Source organism: Pleurodeles waltl, chromosome 4_2 (assembly GCF_031143425.1).
Source record: "Pleurodeles waltl isolate 20211129_DDA chromosome 4_2, aPleWal1.hap1.20221129, whole genome shotgun sequence".
Lineage (NCBI taxonomy): Eukaryota > Metazoa > Chordata > Amphibia > Caudata > Salamandridae > Pleurodeles > Pleurodeles waltl.
Genome location: NC_090443.1, coordinates 1,003,149,868 through 1,003,168,160, shown reverse-complemented (window position 1 = coordinate 1,003,168,160; position 18,293 = coordinate 1,003,149,868). Strand labels below are relative to the sequence as shown.

The 18,293-nt window shown below is 46.6% G+C and overlaps 1 protein-coding gene across 2 annotated transcripts in view; it reads left to right on the top strand.

Moving 5' to 3' along the window:
• Positions 1–18,293, top strand: part of GPBP1L1 (GC-rich promoter binding protein 1 like 1) — a 261,647-nt gene that overhangs the window by 94,836 nt on the left and 148,518 nt on the right. For both annotated transcript variants that reach the window (XM_069232849.1, XM_069232850.1), the window contains exons 4-6: positions 398–527; positions 1,190–1,494; positions 7,117–7,189. In XM_069232849.1, coding sequence (XP_069088950.1) covers positions 398–527; positions 1,190–1,494; positions 7,117–7,189 — 508 coding nt within the window. The remainder of the gene's footprint in view (positions 1–397; positions 528–1,189; positions 1,495–7,116; positions 7,190–18,293) is intronic.

The window sequence follows — 18,293 nt, the reverse complement described above, 5'->3', positions numbered from 1 at the left end:
TGTTGGAAGAAATGTAACAACACTAACACTGTAGTGAGCAGACAACACAGGGAGAAAAAGTTTGCAAAGTTTGATTGTTATTGATGGTGTCTCACTATGAGTGGTGTAATCAGCTTGCTTGTCGCCATAGGCCTGCCCCAGACGTCCCAGCTTTCGTGACCTATGCACTTTCGAAGGACTAACTGTAGCATGTTACCCAAGGGGCTAGAGAAAGGATAAAGCTCTCGGTCCCTACGACGGGTGGTTTGCGGAAGGACCACACTTTTTGTTGTGAAAATAAAAAATGTTCAACACAAATGTTAAGCAAATTTCTCAGACATATACACAACCTCTTAAGGTGTGATTTCCAAAATCCATCCGAGCAGCAAGAAAACTGAACACTGCTTTGTGTCCACAGTCCCCTGCAGCTGGAATCGAGAAGCACGGAGAACACCTGCCAAGAGGAGAGGGCCGCTATGGAGTGAACCGCAGACGGCACAACTCTTCTGATGGATTCTTTAACAACGGAGCCCTTAAAACTGCAGGAGGTAATGCCACTAGAGAAAGCAGTGCATAATGCGTACTGGATTGATGTTTGTTCTGGTAGTCCAGCTTCAGATTCAACTTAGTGACATTCATTTGTTTTAAAATGTACTGTCGATTAGTACAAGATGTTTATCTCTCTTGAAGTTGTGCATTTCCACCACCATAAGGTGCAGCTGTACTGCTTTTCGCACTTGATGCCCCATGGTCTGCTGGATCTCTCAGTAGGGGTAATAGTACGACTAGATTATGCCACATGACAATTATCACATACCAGTACTATAACCATAATCAGTTCTGTTCCCAGCAAATGGTCCAGTAGGATGCAGACTGCTAGAACACGGTTTCTGAGAAACTGAGGTTGGCATCGCTTTCAACTAACCTTTTTTTTATTTATTTTTAATTGTTATGTCTTTGATTATAATGGGTGTTAATTTGAAATCACATTTTCTTTTGTCACACTTGGAATAAAAATGAACACTTATCTGGCCTTTCGCATGTATGCTTTGACTACCTCTGAGCTTTTATGCTGCTGGTTGTTAGGGTGGGAGTAACATAACAGATTAGGATAACCTTTAGCTTGAAACCGTTTCATGGGCATGTTACAGGACCGAACATTGGAACAATGTTTGTGTAGTAAATGTGTTTTGTTTCTACCACTATGTAGATTGCTCGCATCAGCCCTCACTACTTCGTCATGACTCTGTGGATTCTGCAGTAGCCAAGGGAACCCGTCTTATACAATCTGGAAATCAGCCCAGCTGTCACGGTCAAACAAGGGGTCATGATGCTGTTACCCTGCGAAGTGGAAGTAATGGGAGCAACAGCAATGGGAATGGGTCCCATCGTCACTGGAATGGCAGCTTCCCACCTCGCAAAAACTCTACCCACCAGGAAAAGCAGCAGAGTGAGATCCGTGAAGAAAGGAAGGATGACAAGAAAGAGAGACTGCAGTTCGAGGATGAAGACTTTGTAAGTACTCCGACATCAGCAGTAGCAACTGTGGTAGCGACTTTGAAACCTTGAAGAATGGGATATTAAAACATTTTAATCTAGTCCTTACTCTTGGAAGGGGAGTAGCAGAAACCTCCTTTACCTGCTTTGCTTGAAGCACTTGGTAGTTCTTTCTGACTCTCAGCACTTCCACCTGACTAACACCCACTGACAATGTAGCGCCATGTGCTTCTGCCTTCCACTTGCGTCCTCATAAAAGCGGTCTAGCTCAGCACCGTCCTGACCTTAATCTCTAGCTAGCACCATGCTGGGCAGTTTTTATGGACAAAGCAAAATGTGCCCAAAATGTTAACATTACTCTTGTCCAGAAGAATCCTAATCTAGAGGTAACATATAGACAAACGTCTGAGGTGCAATCTGTGTACCAAAAGAATGTGAGACTAGTATGGGTGGAAAATGGGCATTTGATTAAACAATGAAGGATTAAAGAAGGATTTAAAAAAAAAAAAAAAGTCAGTCAAGATGTACAGAAAAAAGGTTAAAATGTCCTACTAAACAAGTAGGAAAGTTTGAATCCTTGTAAAGGCAGAGAGATGAGGATTGCCTTGGCAGTCTGTCAAAACTGTAACAGTAAAAAAAAAAAAGAAGCTTACAAGGGCAAAGTGAAAACGCAAGACAATAAATCAAATTGCACCATTGTCTATGAATCTCTGAATGTCACTTTCCTTTCTTTTTCTTTGCGCAAAGCTTCTTTGAGAAGTCAGTTCCACTGTCTTATTTCTGGTCTGTTCCTAGACATAAAACGGAGAAAGGTTTTAAAAATATTCTGAATTAAAGCCATATCACTGTCTAAATGAGAAAGTGTTCTTGCTAAATTATCATATGCCAAGGACCAAGCAATGAGGATCTCCAAAAATCCATACACACATTACTCCCACAACATAGTGCTTATTGGGTGGTGCAAGATATTTTTACTTCTGGCTTGGATAATGCTCTTCATGTCTTTAGAAGAATTAACCTTTGCTTCTCCTTGCATAGAATTTTTTTTTTTTTTTTTTTTTTAAGGTCCTTGAACCCAAGGTGAGTTTAGAGCGTATTGTACGAAGCTTGCTAACAGTAAGAGAAGCCTCTCCCACTCTTGGTCATCAATTAGGACCGCCTCACTTATGGCTCCAACTCTAACCACACAACACCTAAGATAGATACTTGTAACCATGGATTATAAATTAATATCCCCAGGTGCCACCCTGGATCTGGCGAAAAAAATAAAATCTGTGCACCCTTGTAGGTGGTGTCATGCAACTCTGCGTCTCTGCAGTTCTGCTTTGGAAGTGACATCTTAGTGGCATGTAGGTGCCACTCATGCTTGCTGACATTTCCTTTCTTTCTGCGCATTCATAGGTTGACCCGCAGCTCAGCGCCTCCCTTTTTCTTGACTTGTGAAGAGATTTTTCTTCTGCAAAAATATTCCAGTATGCAAGGGACGTCAATTAGTATGACGATACAGTTTAAATCTTGTAAACAGTCTGTGATGGATCCCCACGAGTACTTGGGATCTCTGCACAACTGAGGCCTGCAACAATTGCACCCAAATGAACCTGAAAGGCATCTGAGATTGAGAGGTGAAACTCAACTTGGAAAAGCATTGGAAGGCCCTGTGCAGGCCCCGCTTGAAGACGAGAGCGGGGATCTCCTAAGGCTGGTCTTCACCAAGGATGAAATATTCAGGTATGTCGAAGAAAAAGCATAGGACACCCAAGTGGGACTTTGCCTCCTTCCAGTCACTCTTCAGCGAAGGTGTGAAGGTATCACCCTGCCTCCCGGTTTCTGTCCCTGAGGAAGTGATTCCACTTATTGGCCCTGTGCACCCCGAATTCCATGGTCCATTTGTGACCTTGCAGCAAGTCGAAACCTTTCATGAGGCTATGCTGCGCATCTAACACTCATTTCCTTTCCCTCCACTGTGCCTACGGACCTCAGAGATACACGGGGACCTCCAGTTGGATTTCTGCCTCCAGTTTCACCCTCCATGACAGCTGGACCACTTGAACCCACATCACGTTTGACCTAGGCTGTGCCCAGAACTTAATTTCCCACATCCTTTACTGAATATATATGACTTGGATGCTATCTCCCTATAGGACGTGGACACTATCTCACTACCATGCAAATGTGCACATTCATAGCACCATCTTTTTGGTTGGGACTCTGATCAGAACCAGCCTTATGGAGATGACTGTGGAGGGGGTGGTAAAGGTTTTGCCCTCCTTATGATGCAGATAACTGGTACATGGAAACTTCACCTGATACTGGGCTGGATTCACCCCTAGCCATCCAGCAAAGTTGCATACTTCCTTTGCTATAGTGATTCAGAGGACTACTGAAGTTCAAACCTACTGCCTTTTAAGAAAGCCCTTACATACACACTATTAGGCACTTGGGCTGAGCCATGCGCTAGGCCCATCTCCCCCAGTCAACAGATAGGTTGATTGTTGCTATAGGCCTGTTTCTGGCGACCAAGATTTTTTGACCCAGCATCTGATGCTTGAGAGCTTGCTGAAACAGGCATCCACCAGCAAGGTAAACCCAAAGGCATTTGCCCTGCTGACAACTCCCACTGATAAGGAGTCCATGTGTACTTTTGCCAAGCGCATGTTCTTTTAGGCTATACTTGTCCTGAGATCAGTTAATGCCAGTCTGGACAAGGCCATGAGAACTAGTGTGGTGCTTCAGTGTGCGACATGGATGAGGTCTATGGGCTTCTCAGGGGATGACCAGACATCCATGTTCAGTAGCTCCTTCAAAGTGGACATGGCCCTGGAGCGATTTAAAGAAAGCTGTGGCAAGGCATGCCTTCTTGGTCTCTCAGCCCTTGTTCCTGCCAACAGTTTTTTGCCCTATACCAGGAGTCTGAATCTGGTGTATAGTCAACACCAGCCCCCGCACATTGGGCTTCCTAGTCTTTTAGAGGGCAAGGCGTACATCTGGCAGACAGTGGCCTATCTATTTGTTGCAGCATTCTGTGAACCCCCTAACTCCCGCAACCTTCCCCCCCCACTCTCAATCTGCTCGGCAACTATCATGGAACCTCTTTAGTGCACCTTTAGCAGCACACTGCCAGCAGGGTGCCTCATATCCACCACTGTCTGCAGGGGTGTCCTAATGCTTATTTCATGTCCTCACCCCTGCAGGTCACAGACTTTCTTAGATTGTTGGACATACATTTCCTGCGAGTCAAGCTGGGTCACAAGCACTTTATTGCCATGCTCCCTTTTGGACTCAACAGTGTTCCTCTGGTGTTCACAAAGGTTATGGCGTACCAGTCTTCCCCCCCCTACCTTGACAACTGGCTGCTGAAGGTGGGCTCACTTTTGGCAGTTTTGGACCACTGCCAGATGGGTGTGGTGGAGAAGTGTGGCTGTGGAGAAGTGTGGCTCAATGGTTAGAGCGGCAGACCCTGAAGCAGAGATCTGGCTCAAGACCAGGGTTCAAGTCCCGCTTCGGCAGGTCTTGGGCTCAATTCCCCTTGACCAGATAATTCTCGCCTCGGTGCCTAATCTAATTCATGGGTCCCACTCTGCAACTCTGGGCAATAGCTTGCCTAATCTCCGCAACGGCCCCAACAGCGCTTGGATGCCTGGCTTCACCCTGGGGGTGCTCAGGAGTGGGCGCCTCACAGGGAAAAGCCAGGAGGGGTTCCATAGCGGTATGAGTACAGCGCCTTGAGACCCTAACGGGTGAGTAGTGCACTATACAAGTGCTAATTTACAATCTCTTGGCATATATGGGGTTCTCATTCAACCTGCTGAAGTTGCAAACTGACTCCTTTGCCAAAGCTCCTCCTTATCAGAGCTATCCTGGATACAGTGCATTTATTTGGTCCTTTCCTCTGTTTTTCCAGTCTCTGCCCTGGGTCACCGTGAAAATGACTTGGAGGCTTCGAGGCCTGTTTGCCTCCTTCATGCTGCCTGCCAATCATGCTTGATGGTACATGAAAGCTTTGCAGTGGGACTTAAAGTCCCAGTAGGCCAAGCACCAGCGTTAACTTGTTAGATTCCATCCAAGTGTTGGAGAAGACTGCATAAGACCTGTAGTAGTGGCTGCTCAACTGCAACTGGAAAAGAGGCAGGCCCCTTGCCTTGCCCCACCCATAGTTACTAGGGGTTATAGAAGCATTGTTACTGGGTTGGGAATGTCATCTGGGTGAGGTGGAGATCAGAAGAAGGTTTTCTGCGGTGCAAACACCTCCACATAAACCTGCTGGAGTTGCAGCTGATTTGCTTGCTGTTTAAAGCCTGCCTGCCCTCTGTCAAGAGTCAGATATTAAGATTAAGCATTCCTAGGAACCTGGGTAGGTAATAAATCAAGAGACCATGGTTTCCTTGGAGGAGGCAAAACAAGCCTTTGCTTCCTAGACAAATATCATTAAGCACCAAAAAATACGGATTTTTTTTATTTTTTATTTTTTAATTCCATTATATCATAAAATTACTCATAAACAGATAATCCTGTTATCAGGATGAAATTTATCGCTGTGTTGACGGTGCTCCAGTGAATGGCTCAGTAAATTTTGTGGAACAAGTGAGGACAAGTAGGCAGTAAGTAATTTAACAAAACATACAGTGGAAAAACGCATCGACGAATACGCACTAAGCGTACAGTTAACTCAAATTTGAAGTCCAGTACAAAGATATCGATTAGTGCGTGTCTGTACGCTGAAGTGTCAACATTTCAATCCCTTTACTGATTTCATTTCATCAGGACCAATAGGTAGCACCTATAATACGACAAGAATACAACAACTGTTTCCTCTTTATATAATCTGTATAAGTATCACATTTACCAGTAACTCTAAATGTTCCATGTTAAAGGATTTTATGCCATCTTGTCTTGTTTATTGTCTAGAGAAAAGCTCTTAGCATAAAATATATGCACATTGCCATTTCAGCGTGTCCGGTGTTCCCCAACTATGTTTCTATGAGCATATTTATAGAGTAGCAGCATTGTCTGCTCATTACACACATTCTGCAGTTACTAAGATTTAATGATCTTTATCCACTGGCTGTGTGTAGTTTTGATTTGTATGTCCAGACACATTTCACTTAGACTCTGGCTGTCTATTGTTTTTTCTAGTCTGGTTCTGAATAGGTGAGATTTAGGAGCAAGCAGTTGGAGTGTTACCTTAGTACCAACTGTTACTCCTAGTTTCAAGAGTCACTCCTTTAGATATTACCTTTACACCTTCCCTTCACCCTTCCACATAAAACGCCACAACTACAGTTCTGACGGGGGAACTGGTGAGTGAATGGTTAGTCTCCAGGGCAGTGTCTTCTGCTAGTTAGATGCCATTGGCCTGTGCGGTAGAGACACTACTATTGAGGATTAAACAGCTTTGAGGACTCGTCTGTAGTGGATTGATTATACACAGGACCCACAAGTTGAGAACAGAGCACATCCTATCTAATGGGAATAATCGATAAATCGCAGTAATACTATCAATAGGGCATTGATCCTGTCCATTTTTGTGTGATAATATATAAAATACATGTCTCCGTTAAAATACATATCAGTGTTGGCTTCTCTGTGAAAATGTGTAGTTTAGCATGTAGTATGTCACTTACTTTTTGGTTCTTTTTGCAGCCATCTTTAAATCCGGAAGCCGGGCGACCAAACAATTATAACAAACCTGTAGGGACCCCAGCTGGAGTGTGGGGTAAGTCTCAAGCTTTCAGTATATGTATCTTTTTAGGTAAAAGGATGCTTTAAGATTGATGGACTCAAATCAGACCATCTTGTATTCTTTAACTCTAGTATGGACTAGAAACCTCCATACGTGTAACAATTCTGTAAAGGTTAGTTCAAAATATATACCTAGTTCTTGTGGAATACCATCAGTGGGTTGGTGTTAATGTCTTTGAAACAACTGGTCTTATCCAGAGCATCTCTAACAGTTTTGAACACACTGGACACTGCATGCTAAATCCATATTTTGATTAGCAGAGGGTTTTTTCTGTAGTCCTAAATGGCAGTTGTTCCCAGATGAGATGCCTGTGCACATTGTAATTTCTCACACAGTTAGGTCAATGTAGGTGCTAACACAAACGATTACAGCTCCTGATGGATACTTCTATCTGTAGAATAGTCCCAGTTGTCAGACCTGAATCCGAAAGCTTCTAAGGTCACCTGAAGGGGTTGCTGACTTCATATCAATGGCAAAGGTGGCATCAGATGAGGTCACCAAGGCTATATTACGCCCACATTTCTGCATCAATGTCCATTTCCCTTTTCCAACGCAGATCTAGATCTTACTCTCATAGTCTTACGTTTTCCTCACTCAAAATGCTGAGCTGTGTACAAAGAAACCCTAGCCCGCCAACCCCCTCACCCAATAAAAAAAAAAAAAACACACGCCTGAAGCATTCAGGCTTTATGCCCTGTAGGAAAGGAATTGTGAGGAAGAAATGTCCACAATAGATCATCGTTTGGTCTGCTTGTGGTCCTTGGGGACGACCAAGATTCTCCTATCTGATTCATGTGAGTGTGCACCCTAAGCACACCAAGGAGCCAGAGGTTGAGCTCTTCGTGTCCCAGGCCCTTTATGCAGGAGAGCTGTTGTTGTTTATTGCCTCATTTCGTATCCCCTTTCTCTCATTTCTCTTGGGGGGGGGGGGGGGGGGGGGGAGGAGAAGCAGCAGCATAGGGTACACAAGAAACATAGACATAATTCTCCTAGGTGAACCCCATCACCCACAAGATCTTCATCCTGTGAACCAGAATGGATTTTGAAGGAACCAACTGACCCGCCTCCTAGCTGTTACTCAGCCGACCCAATATCTGAGCAAACCAGACCCCTGCAGATGTCCATACCAGCACTTCCAGAACCAGTAGTTGTGACTCCAACATACCCAGAAATCCCAGCACCACCATCTTATCCAGATTTCCTGTTACAAGGTATGGACATAGCTCCATTTCTCAACTCTGTTTGGAGTGTTTGCCAGGGCCACAGCTTTCTCCAGTGGGACACTGGGGCATCTTTCATCTCCCCATGTTCATGCCTAGAGCACCATATGATACTGGGCCTTCTGCCCTATCTTCCGTTCCCGCCTTCTCTCCAGTAAGCAGTCTAAAGGTCGGCACTATGGCCAGTGCCACCACAGAAACCTCTTACATCTTCACTGGTGTCTGATGCTGTTGGCAGAACCCCTCCTCAGATAAGGTCTAAAAGCAAAGTCCAGAGGTTTTTGAAAGAAGATGACTGTAAGCAAGAATTAATGATCTCTTCTGATTAGAATGTGAACTCCCTCAACCTATATGCCTCTTGGAACAACAGAGGCCTAGCCTAGGTCAGTGGGTTTGACACCTCGCCAGAGACAGAATTCCCACTGAGCCCCAATCGCAAAGGTTATATCTTTCCACTATGTCAGGGAAGCAAGAAGAAGTCCTGAACCTGCCACGTCCTTAAGTAGATATAAAAAGCTAATTGTAAGGAAATGGGCCATTAGTTGTATGATGCACACAAGTAATGGGTCCACAGTCTCTCACTGGTGACCAAATTCCTCCTTGTAGCACTTCTTTGTCTCTCTCATGGGCGCGAAGCAGAGTTGGCCAAGGACTGCTCTGGAAAGGTTTTGTGGTAAAGCCTCTGCCCCAGCCACACAACATCACCTAGTCCATCAGCTTAGGATCTTTCCACTCCCTTCATACTGACTGCTATTAGGGGAGTCTTTATAGCACTTAAGACTCAGACCTAGACTGCCACCTCCAGGAACTAGAAACAACTTCTAAGGCAATCACCATTTCTACCCATAAGAATACTCCAGTTTAGAGCCCCTCTCTGTTAAAGCCTTCCTGCTGGATGATACCACAGTGTACCATGAGGTCATCTAGAAAGCATAACAAAAAATGAAGCTTTCTCTCATAGAAAAAGGGGAGGTTTTTAGTGGAAACTTTCTCTAAGAGACTGAAAGATATTCATTCAAAAACACCTTGCAAGAATTAGTGCCCAGCTCCAGATTAGAGGAATGTGCAGAGTGTGTGAATTTACAGCCTACAAAACTACCTCTTGCTATGTGGTGCAAACGTGTTCAGAAAAGGCTTCGAGACTGACTCATACCCTCATGATGTTTTTAGGCCGCCTTGTAATCTGAGACCGAAGACTTGGTTAACAATCATTTCATCGGTCTGTGCCAATGTGGTGGTTCTCCCGACTGATAAACCTCTTTAACTTCTCCACTATCTGGGGCCATCTTACTTCAGCATACCAGCACCTCCATTGACCTGAGTTGGGTCACCTTTTGTTCCTTCCTAGCTATTCTCCGCGAATGAATTCCACTAAGGGATGATTGTAGGAAACTGGGATCTGGCTGCAGAAGCCCCCCACTTTTTGGCCTTGTTTTTTATGCAATTTTGACTGAAGTGCACTGGGTTTCTGCCAACCAGGTTGCCAGTGTTCCTTCCCCAAAACAAGGCACCTGGTCACTTGATCCCCAAGTGGCCAGGCCCTTTAGCTCCTTCGTAAGTCCCTAGTAAATGGTGCCCTCCGGTACCTAGGGCAGGGGTAGTAAAGAGCATTTCTACAGCAGGCCTTACAGCCCTAAGGCAGGGTGCATTATATTACAGGTGAGGGCGTATCTGCATGAGCAAATAATGCCCCTACTATGTCATTGTCAATTCTTAGACCTAGTAAGTGAACAGGGAAGCCATTTTAAATACAAATGCTGGACACTGGTCAATAAGAGTTCACCAGCTACATGATGGCTTCGCTGAAAATAGGGATGGTTGGTATCAAACATCTTGTATTATTAAACCCTCTCTGATTCCAGTGATGGATCTATTAATACATGCACACGGGGCACCTCTGACCAATTACTTCCTGTATTAATATGGGGAATGTTTACGAATTCCTCTCACATTACAGTCAGAAAGTAAACTATATAGCAACCTTGAAAGTATAAAAGTGTGTGAATGGAAAGGCTGTAGTATGTCATTTTTTGGTAACATGCAACAGAATGTAAATACCTGGAAATGAACTGTACATACTCAGCAGTTGTGAAAGCAAAAAGTACTTTTTTTTTTTTTTTTTGTAACTCTGTAGCGCCATGGAAACAGATTATAAATGGATCAAAATAAATTAAGACACTTGACTGTAGGAGTCTGGCCTGGTTTGTAGTGGGTACCTTAGGTACTTACACCAGGTCCAGTTATCCCTTATTAGTGTAGAAGTGGTGTTTCTAGCAGCTTAGGCTGGTAGAAGGTAGCTATAGCAGAGCCGCTTAGGCTGAACTAGGAGACATGCAAAGCTCATGCAATACCACTTATGATTACCCAGTACTTATACACAAGCAAAGACAATACTCAGTGTTACCAAAAATAAAGGTATTTATTTGGGTGCCACAGTACCAAAAATATCTTACAGACAATACTCCTTCTGGAGGTAAGTATTATACACAATATATACACCAGACACCAAAATTAGACAAGTAAATAATAATAGAACAATGCAAACAGTAGGAAATCCTATCGAATGTAATGGGAGAAAATAGGTCTAGGGGCAACACAAACCATATACTAAAAAAAGGAATGCAAATCATGAATTCCCCTCCTAGACAAGTGTAGTGTGTGAAGAATCGCTGGGAGAGTAAGAATACAGTAAAGGTAAGTAATTTACCCCACCCCAGAGCCTAGAAAAGCAGGAGTAAAGTACTGCAAGTTTCCTTAGGACACACTACACTTCGTTTTTGAGATTTAGCAGCAGCCAACCAAGTCTGCAAAGAACAGCTGATGGATTATTGAACCTGAAGACCTGCAAAGGAAGGGGACCAAGTCCAGAAGTCGACAGAAGTTCCAGAAAGGACAGGAGCCCCTGCCAACCCAGAAGAAGGTGCAAAAGAAGAGTTCCCGGTTAGTCGAAGACTGCAGGAATGCACCCTAGGAAGACGTCGGCGGGTTCCTGCATGATGCAAAAGATGTCTCACGGCGTGAAGATCGTTGCAGATGAGATTTCGTGTTGGAAGGTGCCAACAAGGCTTGGCTACGACAAAAGTGCGTTTTGCATCAAAATGGTGCTGGATGGACCCAGGAGGGAACTGGGGGGCCTCAACTCTGTGTGAGAAGGAAGAGGGGGCTCTCAGCACTTTAGAGAGCCCTCAGGATGCCAGCCAGCACCCCCACGAGTCGCAGGATCCGGGTTCACAGGAGGTGCAAAACGTGGTTGATGCAGCACAACAAAAGAAGGTCCCACACCGCCGGAGAACAACTCAGCGAGTTGAGCGTTGCAGGATGGAGTGCTGGGGACCTGGGCCAGGCTGTGCACAAAAGAATTTTGCAAAGAGTGCACAGAAGCCTCAGGAGGTGAAGACGACGCAGTACACAGGAGTAGCATCACTCTCTGGGAAGGCAAGGCCTTACCTCCTCCAAATTGCGTCCTTAGGACAGTCTGTCGATGGTGTCCACCCTCTGTCCTTAGGAGCATGCTCGTCGCTGTGAGAGGAGTACCAGGGTACCAGTCGTTGTCTTGGAAGGTGCCTGCTTGGAGCAGGGGAGTGACTCCGTCACTCCATGGGAGATTTCTTCGGTCCTTCTGGTGCAGGATGAAGACAGGGAGTCCCCAGAGCATGCACATCGTGGAAACTGTTGCAGTTGCCGATTTGGAGCTGAGGTTGCTGAAGAAAAGTGTCTCTTGTAGACATTTTGTTGCAGTTACAGCGTTTCCTAGAGCAGGCTGCGTTTGATTAGAGGTCGGAAGAGTCTGAAGTTGTTGCAGAGGATTCCCGAAGGAAACCTGCAAGCAGAATCTGAAGAGAACCCACAGGAGAGGCCCTGAGTGGGATTGGCTACCTTATCAGGTATGGACCTATCAGGAGAGGTCTCTGATGTCACCTGCTGGCACTGGCCACTCAGAGCCCTCCAGAGTGTCCCCATACCTTGCAAAGCAAGATGGCTGAAGTCTGGGACACACTGGAGGAGCTCTGGGCACCACCCCTGGGGTGGTGATGGACAGGGGAGTGGTCCCTCCCCTTTGTCCAATTTCGTGCCAGAGCAGCAGAGAAGGGGCCCCTGAACCGGTGTAGACTGGTTTATGCAAGGAGGGCACCACCTGAGGCCTTCAAAGCATTTCCAGAGGCTGGGGAAGGCTACCCCTCCCCAGCCTGCAACACCTGTTTCCAAAGGGAGAGGGTGTAACACCCTGCTCTCAGAGGAAATGCTTTGCTCTGCCTTCCTGGGATTGGGCTGCCCAGACCCCAGGAGGGCAGAGTCCTGTCTGAGGTGGCAGCAGCTGTAGCTGCAGTGCAAGCCTCAGAGATAGTTTGGCAGTACTGGGGGTCCATGGTGGAGCCCTCAGGATGCATGGAATTGGCTCCTGAATACCAGATTTGGAATGGCGGGCGCAATTCCATGATCTTAGACATGTTACATGGCCATATTCGGAGTTAACATTGTGAAGCTACACATAGGTATTGACCTATATGTAGTTCATGCATGTAATGGTGTCCCTGCACTCAAAGTATGGGGAAATGCCCTGACATGTATGGGGGCACCTTTGCTAGTGCAAGGGTGCCCTCACACTTAGTAACTTTGCACCTAACCTTCATCAAGTGAAGGTTAGACGTATAGGTGGCATATAAGTTACTTAAGTGCCGTGAAAATGGCTGTGAAATAACGTGTGCACTATTTCACACAGGCTGCAATGGCAGTCCTGTGTAAGGGTTTGTCTGAGCTCCCTATGGGTGGCAAAAGAAATGCTGCAGCTCATATGGATCTCCTGGAACCCCAATGCCCTGGGTACCTAGGTACCATATACTAGGGACTTATAAGGGGGTGTCCAGTATGCCAATTGGAATTGGTAAATGAAGTATCTGGCCTACAGTAAAAGCAGAAAGAGCATAAGCACTGAGGTTCTGGTTAGCAGTGACAGTGACAGGCACTACACAGGCATACACATTAGGCCATAAATTATGAGCACTGGGGTCCTGACCAGCAGGATCCCAGTGAGACAGCAAAAACATACTCGCATACATGTGAAAAATGGGGTAACATGCCAAGGAAGATGGTACTTTCCTACATTGACCTTGATAGTGCACAAATAATACTTACTGAAACTCAATTTCCACACATTATCATGTGTGCAGTATAGTTGTATCAGTAAAGTTGTAACTCTGTGCAAATATTTTGTCCATTTCAGTGGAAAATGTGCTTTTTGTAAATGACATTGCGCTACCACAAAGATGCTTTAGTTATATTAAAAAATCCACCGCCTTATGTCCATTAAAGCTAGGTGGGCTGTTAAGGTTTGTCCATTTAAAAAGTGGGCTGTGATTCTAAAGTTTGGGAACCACTGCCCTAAGGTATTGAAGGGAAAGTGTAAGAAACTTGGTTATTAGTTGCAAAGTGTAAGGAAATGCCTCCTTGGCATGGTTACCCCCTGACTTTTTTGCCTTTGCTGATGCTATGTTTTGAATTGAAAGTGTGCTGAGGCCTGCTAACCAGGCCCCAGCACCAGTGTTCTTTCCCTAACCTGTACTTTTGATTCCACAATTGGCACACCCTGGCATCCAGGTAAGTCCCTTGTAACTGGTACCCCTGGTACCAAGGGCCCTGATGCCAGGGAAGGTCTCTAAGGGCTGCAGCATGTCTTATGCCACCCTGGAGACCCCTCACTCAGCACAGACACACTGCTTGCCAGCTTGTGTGTGCTGGTGAGAACAAAATGAGTAAGTCGACATGGCACTCCCCTCAGGGTGCCATGCCAGCCTCTCACTGCCTGTGCAAGTATAGGTCAGTCACCCCTCTAGCAGGCCTTACAGCCCTAAGGCAGGGTGCACTATACCATAGGTGAGGGCACCAGTGCATGAGCACTGTGCCCCTACAGTGTCTAAACAAAACCTTAGACATTGTAAGTGCAGGGTAGCCATAAGAGTATATGGTCTGGGAGTCTGTCAAACACGAACTCCACAGCACCATAATGGCTACACTGAAAACTGGGAAGTTTGGTATCAAACTTCTCAGCACAATAAATGCACACTGATGCCAGTGTACATTTTATTGTAAAATACACCCCAGAGGGCACCTTAGAGGTGCCCCCTGAAACCTTAACCGACTCTCTGTGTAGGCTGACTGGTTCCAGCAGCCTGCCACAACCGAGACATGTTGCTGGTCCCATGGGGAGAGTGCCTTTGTCACTCTGAGGCCAGTAACAAAGCCTGCACTGGGTGGAGATGCTAACACCTCCCCCAGGCAGGAGCTGTAACACCTGGCGGTGAGCCTCAAAGGCTCACCCCTTTGTTCCAGGACCGCAAGACACTCCAGCAAGTGGAGGAAATAATGAGAATAACAAGGAGGAGTCACTGGCCAGTCAGGACAGCCCCTAAGGTGTCCTGAGCTGAAGTGACTCTAACTTTTAGAAATCCTCCATCTTGCAGATGGAGGATTCCCCCAATAGGATTAGGGATGTGACCCCCTCCCCTTGGGAGGAGGCACAAAGAGGGTGTACCCACCCTCAGGGCTAGTAGCCATTGACTACTAACCCCCCAGACCTAAACACGCCCTTAAATTTAGTATTTAAGGGCTTCCCTGAACCTAAGAATTTAGATTCCTGCAACTTACAAGAAGAAGACTGCTGAGCTGAAAGACCCCTGCAGAGGAAGAGAAGAAGACACCAACTGCTTTGGCCCCAGACCTACCGGCCTGTCTCCTGCCTTCCAAAGAAACCTGCTCCAGCGACGCTTTCCCAAGGACCAGCGACCTCTGAATCCTCAGAGGACTGCCCTGCTTCAAGAAAAGACAAGAAACTCCCGAGGACAGCGGCACTGCTCCAAAAGAACTGCAACTTTGTTACAGAGGAGCAGATTTAAAGACCCCTGCAAATCCCCGCAAGAAGTGTGAGACTTGCAACACTGCACCCGGCGACCCCGACTCGACTGGTGGAGAAACAACACCTCAGGGAGGACCCTCCGGCGACTCCGAGACTGTGAGTAACCAAAGTTGTCCCCCCTGAGCCCCCACAGCGACACCTGCAGAGGGAATCCCGAGGCTCCCCCTGACCGCGACTGTCTGAACCTAAAGTCCCGACGGCTGGAAAAGACCCTGCACCCGCAGCCCCCAGCACCTGAAGGAACGGAACTTCTGTGCAGGAGTGACCCCCAGGAGGCCCTCTCCCTTGCCCAGGTGGTGGCTACCCCGAGGAGCCCCCCCCCCCCCCCTTGCCTGCCTGCACAGCTGAAGAGATCCCTTGGTCTCTCATTGAACATCATTGAAAACCCGACGCGTGTTTGCACACTGCACCCGGCCGCCCCTGCGCTGCTGAGGGTGTACTTTTTGTGCTGACTTGTGTCCCCCCCCCCCCCCCGGTGCCCTACAAAACCCACCTGGTCTGTCTTCCGAAGACGCGGGTACTTACCTGCTGGCAGACCGGAACCGGGGCACCCCCTTCTCTCCATTGAAGCCTATGCGTTTTGGGCACCTCTTTGACCTCTGCACCTGACCGGCCCTGAGCTGCTGGTGTGGTAACTTTGGGGTTGCTCTGAACCCCCAACGGTGGGCTACCTTGGACCCAAACCTGAGACTTGTAAGTGATTTACTTACCTGCTAAAACTAACAATAACTTACCTCCCCCAGGAACTGTGAAAATTGCACTAAGTGTCTACTTTTAGAACCGCTATTTGTGTTTTATGTGAAAAGTATATATGCTACTGTAATTATTCCTAAAGTACTTACCTGCAATACCTTTCAAATGAGATATTACATGTAGAATTTGAACCTGTGGTTCTTAAAATAAACTAAGAAAATATATTTTTCTATAACAAAACCTATTGGCCTGGATTTGTCTCTGAGTGTGTGTTCCTCATTTATTGCCTGTGTGTATGTACAACAAATGCTTAACACTACTCCTTTGATAAGCCTACTGCTCCACCACACTACCACAAAATAGAGCATTAGTATTATCTCTTTTTGCCACTATCTTACCTCTAAGGGGAACCCTTGGACTCTGTGCATACTATTCCTTTCTTTGAAATAGTGCATACAGAGCCAACTTCCTACACAAAGGATGAGTCTCCCTCACAAGTAATGTTTGCAGTTGAATTTTACTGGAAACCAAGTACCCCGTTGTAGCACTTGACTCTCTTAGTAGAGAAATCAAAGGCCCACTTAGTGGATGTGGTGTAGGTTACTAGCCTACATTATTGTTTCTGTATCTTTGAAAAAAGTCTTGTCGGTAATGTTTAGGAAACTGCCCATTTTTGACTTGGTCATCCCCCCCCCCCCCTCGTTTTCAATGCAGTTTTGATTGGCAGTGCACTGGGTTCCTGCTAACCAGGTGCCCAGTGCCAGATCTCTTTCCCTAAAACTGTGTAATTGTTTTCCAATTGGCAGTACCTTTACCTCTCTATTCTCCCCTCCTCGCCCCCACCATTCCTATAAGTCCCCAGTAAATGGTATGCTGGTACCTATTGCCTGAGGCACTAAAGAAGGTACGCAAGGGATGCAGCATTTATTGTGCCACCCTCAGGGACCCCTCACCTAGCACATGCGTACTACCATTGCAGGCTCGTGTCTTGGTGCAGCTAAAAGTGAAAACACGAGATGGCACAGTCTGTGCCATGTCCCTTAACACTGCATGCAATATATGTAAGTCACCCCTTCCGCAGGCCTTACAGCCCTAAGGCAGGGTGCATTATATTACATGGGATCCCCTGCTATATCTTTGTTGATTCTTAGACATAGTGAGTGAACAGGGGAGCCTTTTTAATTACGTGTGCTGGACAATGGTTAATGAGTTCCCCGGCTACTTGATTTCACTGGGAATAGGGATGTCTGGTGTCAAACATCTCGTAATAATAAACCCTCAGTGATGCCCATGATGGATTTATTGATACATGCACCCAGAGGGCACCTTAGAGGTGCCCCCTGAAAACCTACCAGTGTGCAGACTGACTAGTTTAGCCAGCTTGCCACCAACACACACACAGTTCTGACCCCAAGGGTGAGAGCCTTTGCTCCTGGGTGATCAGGGGCAAAGGCTTCTCTGGGAGAGGTGTTTACACACCCCACTCAATAGGATGAGGAATTTAGTATTCAGAGAGGTGTGTCAACCCCCACAGGTCTGTCCCACCCTTAAGGTGCGCTGCCTGGTGTGGACACAACTTTTAGAAATCAGCCATCTTGGTGTTGCCAGATTTAGGAACTCTGGGACAGGGTTATGCCCACTTCCCACAGGAAGTGCCCATATAGGGGGTGTAGGGACCCCAAGGGTAACTAGCCCATTGGCTACTACAGTACACTCTCTGACATGCCCCTAAATTCAGTATTTAGAGGAGCCCCTGGCACCAGGAAATTAGATTCATGCTGACCTACAAAGGAGGACACTCAAGAACTGCAAAAGCAAAGTCTGAGGAGAAAGCATCTGACTTGGCCCCAGCTCTGCTGGAATGTCTGCTGTTCCCTCTGATTTGAGCCAAAGTAGACTCCTGCAAGCTGCTGTGCTTCCAAAAGCCTGGGAGGACTTCAGCCTTCAACAAACACCTAGGAACTCCTGTGGAGCAGCGGAGCTGCTTGCCTGCAGGCACCCCAGGAGAACTGCAAGGACTCCAGAAAACCAGACACCTGAAAGCACTACTGCACCTGTGCCACGTAGCCTGAGCTGAAGAGGGCCAATGTGCTCCTCTAGAGACAAAGCCCACCTTGGACTTGCCCACTGTGGCCCTACCAGTGCAGCTTCTGCCCAAAAGCGAGTGCTCCTGGTATAGAAACCCGATGCCTCAAGACACCTCTGCACCTGTCACCCCTGGCCCATGGAAAAGAGGACGGAAGGTGTCCCTCCG